The sequence below is a fragment of the Stomoxys calcitrans genome, chromosome 5, assembly GCF_963082655.1.
Source record: "Stomoxys calcitrans chromosome 5, idStoCalc2.1, whole genome shotgun sequence".
Taxonomy (NCBI): Eukaryota; Metazoa; Arthropoda; class Insecta; order Diptera; family Muscidae; genus Stomoxys; species Stomoxys calcitrans.
Window position 1 is genome coordinate 100,948,006 of NC_081556.1, and position 11,905 is coordinate 100,959,910.

Below are 11,905 nucleotides of genomic sequence, written 5' to 3' on the forward strand. Positions count from 1 at the left end.
AAATTCGACTTTTAATGGATTTTCTATTAAATTTCGAATTTTTTGATGGAGTCACGAATAAAGGCCCGATTCCCTCTTGGACGCATAGTTTAAAAAATACAGCCATTTTAAAGTTTTCAAAGTGAAAATTCGACTTTTGATGGATTTTCTATGAAATTTTTAATTTTTTGATGGAGTCACGAATTAAGGCCCGTTTCCCTCTAGGACGCATAGTTTAGGAGATACAGCCATTTTGAAGTTTTCAAAGTAAAAATTCGATTTTTAATGGAATTTTGATGAAATTTTGAATTTTTTGATGGAGTCACGAATTACGGCCCGTTTCCCTCTAGGACGCATAGTTTGCGACATACAGCCATTTTAAAGTTTTCACAGTGAAAATTCGATTTTTAATGGATTTTTGATAAAATTTTAAATTTTTTGATAGAGTCACGAATTAAGGCCCGTTTCCCTCTAGGACGCATAGTTTAGGAGATACAGCCATTTTAAAGTTTTCAAAGTGAAAATTCGGCTTTTGATGTATTTTCTATGAAATTTTGAATTTTTTGATGGAGTCACGAATTAAGGCCCTATATTTTAAAGTTTTCAAAGTGAAAATTCGACTTTTAATGGGTTTTCTATAAAATTTTGAATTTTTTGATGGAGTCACGAATTAAGGCCCGATTCCCTCTAGGACGCATAGTTTAAAAAATACAGCCATTTTAAAGTTTTCACAGTGAAAATTTGACTTTTAATGGATTTTCTATGAAATTTCGAATTTTTTGATGGAGTCACGAATTAAGGCCCGATTCCCTCTAGGACGCATAGTTTAAAAAATACAGCCATTTTAAAGTTTTCAAAGTGAAAATTTGATTTTTAATGGATTTTCTATGAAATTTCGAATTTTTTGATGGAGTCATGAATTAAGGCCCGATTTCCTCTAGGACGCATAGTTTAGGAGATACAGCCATTTTAAAGTTTTCAAAGTGAAAATTCGACTTTTGATGGATTTTCTATGAAATTTTGAATTTTTTGATGGAGTCACGAATTGAGGCCCGTTTCCCTCTAGGACACATAGTTTAGGAGATACAGCCATTTTAAAGTTTTCAAAGTGAAAATTCGATTTTTAATGGATTTTCTATGAAATTTTAAATTTTTGATGGAGTCACGAATTAAGGTCCGTTTCCCTCTAGGACGCATAGTTTAGGAGATACAGCAATTTTAAAGTTTTCAAAGTGAAAATTCGACTTTTGTTGGATTTTCTATGAAATTTTTAATTTTTTGATGGAGTCGCGAATTAAGGCCCGTTTCCCCCTATGACGCATAGTTTGGGAGATACAGGCCTATTTATTTACCGATTTCGCTAAAATAATAATGCGTTTTTCGCCGAATTAAGACGACAGGTGGTTAATATATTCAAAGTTCGGCCCGTCCGAAATTAATGACTTCTTAAGGCCGGCGTGTTAACCCATGCGAAAACTAAAATCGCCAAAAAGTTTCTAATATTTTTATTTTACCAAATTTGTTCTTAATTTCGATTGTCAGACATATCCCTCATGGCTATTAACTGCATTTCAGCTGGCATAGGCGAACTTTCATTCCATTTTTGAACACCTGTTTCGCCAAATAACAAAAAGCAAAAATTCCCCACCAGATAGAAACCAGCAGAGACAAAGAACACTATGCGCCATTGCAAAGGATTGGACTAAAATGAAAACGAAATTTTCAATTCAAATCAATTTATAATCAATCCTACAACACTTACCACATCGGTTACCACAAAGCCCACGGTTAGGGGAGCCAAAATGCTCATAACATTAGCCGCACAGTTGGTTATGCCCATCAGAACACCGGCATAGTTGGGTGATAAATCCAAATGATTTACTTGAAAGCCCAGAAATGAGGACGAATTCAAGCCCACAGAGAATACAATGAACGCCAAAGCCCATACCAAATGGGAGGAGTCGCAAAATCCCAAAGCCACCAAAGAGATCATGGGTAGCCATTGACCTACAGTATTAAAAAGTTTTCGACTAAAGTTTGTGGACATCCATCGACGTTTATGGAACACATCAGCCAGATAGCCAAAGATAAAGGTCAACAACAACATTATCAAATAGGGCAAGGCTGAGAACAGGCCATTTCTTTGTATATCCATGTTGAGTATGTACTTCATGTATGAAGGCAGCTGGGTCAGCAGAGTCCAAAAGCCCCAGTTGTGGGCACAATGATCCACCAGCAAAGCCCAAAAAGGCATAGAGCATGCAATGCTGCGCCAAGGCGTTTTAGCAGAGTTATCTGTATTTCTCTCCTGCGGTGCTTCCATGGATCGTAATATCATAAATTTCTCTTGGGGAGAAATGCGTTTATAAGAATATGGGCTGTTCGAGCCCCAGACATACCATACGAAACACCATATAAAACCCAAAAAGCCTGATATGTAAAAGACAGTGGGCCAGCCATGTAGATAGGCTATTATCCAGCCGCTGCTCCCAAACATAAGTATGGCTCCCAGAAAAGTGCCAGCATAAGCCAAGCTGCAAAGCGTAGCTCTCTCTCCGGGCGGAGACCAACGCGACAAAACACTGTGGGTACAGGGAAACATAACACCTTGAGCCAGGCCCTGTACTATGCGAACTGCCATTAAAGTCTGCCAGTCACCCACTGTGACCAAATAGGGCGTCAACAAAGCCAAAGCTGAACTTATTATGTTGCCCCATAGAAATAGGCCTTTGGCTCCCACTTTACGACACCACTGCCCTGCAGGTATTTGTGTCAGCACATAACCCCAAAAGAAACTGCTTTGCACCAATGATTTTTCCTTTTCGGTCCATTGAAAAATCTAAAATTAAACTTTCATAATGTGGCGCATGTGGCTATTGACATTGCAAATTTTTTTCTTACCTCCACACCCTCTTTGTGCTCATGAATGTCCGTCATTGCCACTATGGCCACTGAAAGATTAACACGATTAGCATAGCCCACAGATAAGCCCAGTGCCAGAAGCAGACATTGCAAATGTCTTACTCCAAAAGTCTGATGTCTTAATTCCTCTACACTTGGAGTTCCCAACATTTGAAGAACTGATTTTTGAGATATATCTGCTCACAGTTGGCCGTATGAATTACTACTGGTACTGCTGCTACTAACCATCAACTCTCGACCAATTGTAAGCCATTCTGTTTGAACAAGATAACAAACTGTCTCAAAGTGTGAATTAGACTTTAATTGGCTCAAATAATGCTCAGTTAGCTTGACATAAGTGGGGCAAGACAGAAGTTTTCATAGAGATAAAGAGAATGAATGCTTGCTCTGAAAAGTTCGCAGAGGAGGAGGAGGAGGAGGGGGTTGAGTGAGAACTATAATGGGCCAGTTGGGCCCATTGTGAAACCCCAGCGATAGGTAAGCGCAAGGTAATGCAAATTTGCACGAAAACTTCTCACATATCAATGAGTGCTGGCCGATTCATGTTGAAGCTCAATGATAAGGGATCTCCTTTTATGGCCGAATGGGAACGACGTGGTGCAGGGCAACAACTCTTCGGGGCTTGATAACTGGCTTGGTGGCCACCGTAGTGCAAAGTTAAGCATGTCTACCTATGACACTGCAAGCCTGGTTTCTAATGCTGACGAAAACATCAGAAAAAGTTTTCAGCATTGCTTTTCTTCTTTGATACCTCACAAATGTCGTTATTTTCTCGCTAGTATTCGGTTGTAGGCGCTAACGTCGTGGACGGGCATGTTAACCTCTGAGTCACGGTGGCCTCCGGAAGGGATACCATAGACTCGACAACTCTCCTTATCAAATGTCTTTGGACTAAGAGCCACCTCTCGTCATAATCCGGTGAAAACGCATAGTTTATGCACCCATAGCAGCAATATGGAAATATGGTCCGATTTGGACCAAATTCCGCAGGGACATTTAGTGGTCTAATAAATACAAGTCACCTTGTAGAACAAAATATTGGTCTTTTTGGCAGATATATACAAATATAGACCGATCTGAACTATAAAGGACACGGATGACGAAAAGACTAACGTAAGTCACTTTGTAAAATATCAGAGAAATCGGATAATAAATGAGTCTGTTATGTGTCCAAAACTTTAAATCGAGAGATCGGTCTATATGGCAGCTATATCCAAATCTGAACCGATCTGAACCAAATTGAAAAATAGATGTCGAAGGGCTTAACACAACTTACGGTCCCAAATTTCAGTGACATCGGACAATAAATGCGCCATTTATGGGCTCAAGACCTTACAACGGCGGATCGGTATATATTCCAGCTATATCCCAATCTGGACCGTTCTGAACCAAATTAAGAAAAGATATAGAAGAGCCTAACACAACTCACTCACCCAAATTTCGCAAAATCGGATAATAAATGTGGCTTTTATGGGATTAACGCCCTAAATCGGCAGATCGGTATATATCCCAGCTATATACAAATCTGAACCGATCTGAACCAAATTGAAAAAATATGTCCAAAGGCCTAATACAACTCACTGTCCTAAATTTCAGTGAAATCGGACAATAAATGCGCCATTTAAGGGCCTAAGACCTTAAATCGAGAGATTGGTCTATATGGCAGCTATATCCAAATCTGGTATATATCCCAGCTATATCCCAATCTGGACCGTTCTGAACCAAATTGAAAACATATGTCGAAGGGCCTAACACATCTCACTGTACCAAATTTCAGCGAAATCGGCAAGTAAGTGCGCTCAAGGCCTTAAAACGGCAGATCGGTATATATATCAGCTATATACAAATCTGGACAGATTTAAACCAAATTGAAAGCAGGCGTCAAAGGGCCTAATACAACTCACTGTCCCAAATTTCAGCAAAATCTGACAATAAATGCGAGTATTATGGGAACAAGAACTTAAATCGAGATCGGTCGTTATGGCAGCTATATCCAAATCTGGACCGATCTGGGCCAAATTGAAAAACGATGTTAAAGGGCCTAACACAACTCACGGTCCCAAATTTCAGCGACATTGGGCAATAAATGCGCATTTTAGGGACTCAAGACCTTACAACGGCGGATCGGTATATATCCCAGCTATATCCCAATCTGGACCGTTCTGAACCAAATTGAAAAAAGATGTCGGAGGGCCTTATACAACTCACTGTCCCAATTTTCAGCAAAAGCGGACAATAGATGTGCCATTTATGAGCTCAAGACCTTAAAACGGCAGATCGGTATATATCCCAACTATATCCAAATCTGGACCGATCTAGGCCAAATTAAAGAAAGATGTCGAAGGGTTTAACACAACTCACTGTCCCAAATTTCAGCGAAAACGGACAATAAATGTGAGTATTATGGGCCCAAGACCTTAAATCGAGAGATCGGTCTATATGGCACCTATATCCAAATCTGGACCGATCTGAACCAAATTGAAAACAGATGTAGAAGGGCGTAATATAACTTACTGTCCCAAATTTCGGCGAAATCGGACAATAAATGCGCCTTTTATTGGCCCAAAGTCTTAAATCGAGAGATTGGTCTATATGGCAGATATATCCAAATCTGAACCGATTGGGGCAAAATTTCAGCAAAATCGGATAATAAATGTGGCTTTTATGGACTAAGACCCAAAATCGTCGGATCGGTCTATATGGTAGCTATATCCAAATCTGGACCGATCTGGGCCAAATTGAAGAACCATGTCGAAATCGGTCAAAACATGTAGTTTTATGGAACTAAGATCTTAATTCGGCAGATCGGTCTAAACGGGGGCTACATCATGATGTAGTCCGATATAGCCCATCTTCGAACTTAACTTGCCTATAGACGAAAAAAGAATCTGTGCAAAGTTTCAGCTCAATATCTCTGTTTTTAAAGACTGTAACGTGATTTCAACAGACAGACGGACGGGCATGGCTAGATCGTCTTAGATTTTTACGACGATCAAGTGTATACCGCCTTATTCTGAATAACAATTCTCTGGGAGGTTTTTCCCTACTCCCTTTTCCCCATATACTGGGAGTTTCTTTCCTACTACCGTTTCCCTTCTCCCTTTTCCCTTATTCTAAGCAAAGGGAAATATCTCCCAGGGAAAAAAGTAGCTATTTTGAATCGAAATAAACAAACAAATAAAAGGAAGTTAGGATAAACAAGTCAAAGCGTGCTATTAAGTTCGGACGGGCCGGGCCGAATCTTGGGAACCCACCACTCTGCTAAAATATAGAAGCTATACCTAGTTATAGACCGAATTGAACCGTACTTGGCGCAGTTGTTGAGTGTCATAACAGTACACTACCGGCAAAATTTCAGCCAAATCGGATAAAAATCGCGGCTTGTAAGGCTCAATATGTCAAATCGGGAGATCGATTTATATGGGAGCTATATCATGTTCTTGACCGATTGCAACCGTGCTTGGTGCAGTTGTTGGAAATCCTAACAGAACACCATGTGCAAAATTTTAGCCAAATCGGACAAAAACTGCGGCTTCCAGGGGCTCAAGAAGTCAAATCGGGAGATTGGTTTATATGGGAGCTATATCAGGTTATAAACTGATTTGGACCGTGCTTAGCTCCGTTGTTGGGAGTTATAACAGAATACTATGTGAAAAATTTCAGCCAAATCGGACAAAAATTGTGGCTTCCATGGGTTCAAGAAGTCATATGGGGAGATCGGTTTATATGGGAGCTAATCAGGTTCGTGACCGATTTAGACCGTACACGGCACAGTTGTTGGAAGACATAACAGAATACCATGTGCAAAATTTCAGCCAAATCGGACAAAAATTGTGGCTTACATGGGGTCAAGAAGTTAAATCAGGAGATCGGTTTATATGGGACCTATATCCAAATCTGAACCAACATGGCCCATTTGCAATCTTCAACGACCTACATTAATATTTCAGCCAAATCGGATGAAAATTGAGGTTTCCATGGGCTCAAGAAGTCAAATCGGGAGATTGGTTTGTATGAGACCTATATCCAAATCTCAACCAACATGGCCCATCACATCAAAAAGTAAAAGTATCTGTGCAAAATTTCAAGCGGCTAGCTGTACGCGTTCGACTGCTATCGTGATTTCGGCAGACGGACGGACATGGCTAGTCCGAATCAGAATTTCGAGACGATCATGAATATATGCTCTATGGTGTCCTAGATCAATATTTCGAGGTGTTACAAACGGAACTACTAGATTCGTATACAGGGTGGCTGATGAAAGCCGCTACCAAAAAAAAATGTAATAACTTTTTTTCTATTTAATAATAATAATTTAATAATTAATTTAATTAATTAATTAATTAATTTAATTAATAATAATTTAATAATTAATTTAATAATTTAATTTAACATGAATAAAAGAAAAATGTATTCCATACACCGAAAAAAAAATGTAGCAATATTCATCATTGTAGCAATATTCATCAGCCACCCTGTACCCCTTTCCTATGGTGGTGGGTAGAAAAATTATAAATTTAATTGTTTTTATAAAAAAGATGGTACCACTTCTTAATATTTACGAACTATTTAAAATGCAAAATGATAGAATTTTATTATCAAAATGGGTGCTCTGCTAAGAAAGTTCTTCTCGCGCTTCTTCTTCTTCAGCGACGAATTGTCGATTTTGCAGTAAAGATCACCAAGAAGCATTGCAAGAATTAACAATGCATCAAGAAAAAGTCGTAGTGTGGTGCGGTTTATGGGCTGGTGTCATTATTGGACCGTACTTCTTCCAAGGTGATGCGAATCGTAATGTAATTGTGAAGGGTGAGCGCTAAAGTGAGGTGATATTCAACCTTTTTTTTGCCCAAAGTGCAAGAGCTTGGCTTGCATGACAACAACAAGACGGTGCCACATGCCACACAGCACGTGTAATAATGGTCTTATTGAGAGGCGAGTTCGCCTTTAGACTACTTTTTGTGGGGCTAAGTTAAAGCTAATGTCTATACAAACATCCCGCCGCTTCAATTGAAGCATTGGAAGACAACATTGAAGCATTTATTCGTGAGATACCGGACGAAATGTTGGAAAGAGTATGCCAGAATTGGACTAAGCGGCGCAGTCACGGTAAACGTTATTTGAGGAGCAGTCACGGTCAACATTTGCATGAAATAATCCACAAACATTAAATTATGTGGACCGTACTATCGATTCAAATAAAGATTTCATGCATTGTTCTGAATTTTATGAGTTTTTTTTTGTATAACTTTTGCCTTCATGATTTGGTTCGAGGTCATCGAACAATTTACAAAAACACCATGGATCGCATTTGTCCAGTTCTATGCGCGGTATCTCTTCTTAGGCAAACAAAGAATATTCAATAAGATCTGTTATGCTATTGGAGCTATTTCAAGTTATAGTCCGATTCGAACCATAAATGAATGCCGAGCATTGTAGAAGTCATTGTGTAATATTTCAGTTCATTCGGATAAGAATAGCGCCTCGTAGGGGCTCAAGGAGCAAAATCGGAAGATAGGTTAAAATGGGAGCTGTATCAAGCCATTAATGGATTCAGACCATATTAGACACGTATGTTGAGGGTCATGAGAGAAGTCGTTGTACTGTCTGCCAAATCGAATGACAATTGCTCTTTCTAGAAGCTCAAGAAGTCAAGATCGCAGATTGGTTTATATGGCAGCTATATCAGGTTATGTTCCGATTTGCGCCATACTTAGCACAGTTATTGGTAGTCATAAGAAAACACCTCATGCAAAATTTCAGTCAAATCGGATGAGAATTGCGCGCTCTATTGGCTCAAGAAGTCAAGACCCAGGATCGGTTTATATGACAGTTATATCAGATTATGGACCGATTCGAATCATACTTAGCACAGTTGTTGGAAGTGATACCAAAACAATACGTGCAAAATTTAAGTCAAATCAGACGAAAATTGCGCCCTCTCAAGGCTCAAGAAGTCAAGACCCAAGATTTGCAAACAATACGTGCAAAATTTAAGTCAAATCGGACGAAAATTGCGCCCTCTAGAGGCTAATGAAGTCAAGACCCAGGATCGGTTTATATGGCAGCTATATCAAAACATGGACCGATATGGCCCATTTACAATCCCAACCGACCTACACTAATAAAAGCTATTTGTGCGAAATTTCAAGTGGCTAACTTAACTCCTTCAACAGTTAGCGTGCTTTCGACAGACAGACGGACGGACGGACAGACATGGCTAGATCGACTGAAAATGACATGACGATCAAGAATTTATATACTTTATGGGGTCTCAGACGCATATTTCGAGGTGTTACAAAAAGAATGTCGAAATTAGTATACCCCCATCCTATGGTGGAGGGAATAAAAAAACGCCCCAGTCTTATATAATTAAGGATCCAACTTTATATAAATTTTTTTTTTTCAATTTCACATAATGGCATATGGAGCAAGATAGCATTGAGCCAACGAACACAAATCTTTGAAATAAAAACGCCTAAAATTTTATAATCGTTTTTATAAACTAAATTTATTTTAAGTTTTTATTGTCAGACGTGTCTTTAATGCCTATCAACTGCATTTCAGCTGGCTTAGGTGAGCTTTCATTCCATTTCTGAACACTCGTTTGGCCAAATAATAAAAAGCATAAATTTCCCACAAAATAGAAACCAGCGGCGACACAAAACAGTATGCGCCATTGCAAGGGATCGGTCTAAAATGAAAACGAAATTTTCAATTCAAATCAATTATTAATTGCCTGCAACACACTTACCACATCGGTTACGACAAAACCCACAGTGAGTAGAGCCAAAATGGTGATGACATTTGCCGCAGAATTTGTTATGCCCATCAGAACGCCAGCATAGTTGGGCGATATATCCAAATGATTGACATTAAAGCCCAGAAATGAGGATGAATTAAAGCCCACTGAGATCACAATGAACGCTAAGGCCCACACCAAATGCGAGGAGTCGCAAAATCCCAAAGCCACCAAAGAGATCATGGGTAGCCATTGACCGACGGTATTAAAAAGTTTACGACTTAAATTTGTGGACATCCATTGACGTTTATGGAACACATCAGCCAGATAGCCAAAGATAAAGGTCAACAGGAACATTATCAAATAGGGCAAGGCTGAGAACAGGCCATTACTCTGTATATCCATGTTGAGTATGTACTTCATGTACGAAGGCAGCTGGGACAGCAGAGTCCAAAAGCCCCAGTTGTGGGCACAATGATCCACCAGCAAAGCCCAAAAAGGCATAGAGCATACAATGCTGCGCCAAGGTGTTTTAAAGGAACTTTCCACATTTCTATCCTCCGGTGTTTCCATTGATTTCAATATCATAGATTTTTCTGCGGGAGAAATGCGTTTATAGGAATGTGGACTGTTCGAACCCCAGACATACCATATGAAACACCATACAAAACCCATAAAACCCGACACATAATACACTGAAGGCCAGCCATGTAGATAGGTTATGATCCAGCCGCTGCTGCCAAATATTAGTATGGCTCCCAGATAAGTGCCGGCATAAGCCAAGCCGCATAGGGTGGCTCTTTCCCCGGGCGGAGACCAACGCGACAAAACACTGTGGGTACAGGGAAACATAACACCCTGAGCCAGGCCCTGTACTATGCGAACAGCCACTAACATCTGCCAGTCACCCATTGTGACCAAATAGGGTGTCAACAAGGCCAAAGTTGAACTAATTATGTTGCCCCATAGAAATATGGCTTTGGCCCCCACTTTGCGACACCATTGTCCTGCAGGTATTTGTGTCACTACATAGCCCCAAAAGAAACTGCTTTGGATCAAAGATTTTTCCTTTTCGCTCCATTGAAAAGTCTAAAATAAAAGTTTCATAATCCCATGTGATTAATGATATTGTCAACCTCGTTCTCACCTCCACACCCTCTTTGTGCTCATGGGCGTCCGTCATTGCCACTATGGCCACCGAGAAATTAACACGATTAGCATAGCCCATAGATAAGCCCAGTGCCAGAAGCAGACATTGTAGGTGTCTTACACCAAAAGTCTTATGTCTTAATTCCTCTACACTTGGAGTTCCCAACATTTGAAGTATTTAATGGAAGGTTTCCGTTTTTCAGTTATATCTCCTCGCAGATGGCCGTATGACTTACTACTGGTATTGCTACCAATGATCAACTCTCGGCCAATTGTAATCCATTCTGTTTGAACAAGATAACAAACTGTCCCAAAGTGTGAACTAGACTTTAATTGACTCAAATAAATGCTTAGTTAGCTTGACACGAGTGCGGTGAGACAGAAGTTTTCATAGAGATAAAGAGAATGCCTGCTCGGAAAAGTAGGCACAGGGGGAGGGGGTCAAGTGAGAACTATAATATATTCATATAAACTTTCCATGAACTGGCCCACAATAGATACGCGGAAAAATATGCCGTCAGACTCAACGCAATTAATTTCGCGCTCAAAAATTCTAGACTGTTTCAACAACAACAAAATTTTGATATGACAAAAATCTATTACATAAAAAAAATTAAAAATGGCTGAACCTATTTTCACATTCCCCCATTGTTTCATATCCTAAGGGGGGAGCGGACACTCCCCCAAGTTAGGTTAGGTTGAAAAGAAGGTGGGGATATTAATCCGTCTCATGATACTATGGACATTCGCCTAAGCCAGTAATCGGCTTAGGAGGCACCGTAGCGCAGAGGTTAGCATGTCCGCCTATGACGCTAAACGCCTGGGTTCGAATCCTGGCGAGACCATCAGAAAAATATTCACTGGTGTTTTTCCCCTCCTAATGCTGGCAACATTTGTGCGGTGCTATGCCATGTAAAACTTCTCTCCAAAGAGGTGTCACACTGCGGCACTCCGTTCGGACTCGGCTATAAAAAGGAGGCCCCTTATCATTGAGCTTAAAACTTGAATCGGATTGCACTCATTGATATGTGAGAAGTTTGCCTCTGTTCCTTAGTGGAATGCCCATGGGCAAAATTTGCAGTAATCGGCTTGTTGTGCGCTCTAAATATTGGG

General features: G+C 40.0%; 2 protein-coding genes across 2 annotated transcripts; both read right to left on the reverse strand.

Moving 5' to 3' along the window:
- Positions 1–1,504: 1,504 nt before the first annotated feature.
- On the reverse strand, positions 1,505–3,051 carry LOC106091525 (putative inorganic phosphate cotransporter). Its single transcript, XM_013258064.2, has 3 exons — positions 2,881–3,051; positions 1,742–2,818; positions 1,505–1,681 (listed from the first exon to the last, which is right to left on the reverse strand). Exons 1-3 carry the CDS (start codon positions 3,049–3,051, stop codon positions 1,505–1,507), a joined length of 1,425 nt encoding a protein of 474 aa, XP_013113518.2.
- Positions 3,052–3,081: 30 nt separating this feature from the next.
- On the reverse strand, positions 3,082–10,961 carry LOC106091524 (putative inorganic phosphate cotransporter). The gene is made up of 4 exons (XM_059369893.1): positions 10,791–10,961; positions 9,656–10,732; positions 9,451–9,595; positions 3,082–3,155 (listed from the first exon to the last, which is right to left on the reverse strand). The coding sequence occupies exons 1-4, from the start codon at positions 10,959–10,961 to the stop codon at positions 3,082–3,084; spliced, it is 1,467 nt and encodes a 488-aa protein (XP_059225876.1).
- Positions 10,962–11,905: the final 944 nt, after the last annotated feature.

Coding starts and splice junctions, on each gene's coding strand:
- LOC106091525 (XM_013258064.2), bottom strand. CDS start 3,051: ATGTTGGGAACTCCAAGTGTAGAGGAATTAAGACATCAGACTTTTGGA. Junction 2,819..2,880: donor AGCACAAAGAGGGTGTGGAG/GTAAGAAAAAAA, acceptor GTTTAATTTTAG/ATTTTTCAATGGACCGAAAA. Junction 1,682..1,741: donor GCTTTGTGGTAACCGATGTG/GTAAGTGTTGTA, acceptor TTTTCATTTTAG/TCCAATCCTTTGCAATGGCG.
- LOC106091524 (XM_059369893.1), bottom strand. CDS start 10,961: ATGTTGGGAACTCCAAGTGTAGAGGAATTAAGACATAAGACTTTTGGT. Junction 10,733..10,790: donor AGCACAAAGAGGGTGTGGAG/GTGAGAACGAGG, acceptor CTTTTATTTTAG/ACTTTTCAATGGAGCGAAAA. Junction 3,156..9,450: donor AGCTGAAATGCAGTTGATAG/GCATTAAAGACA, acceptor TTGTTCAAACAG/AATGGCTTACAATTGGTCGA.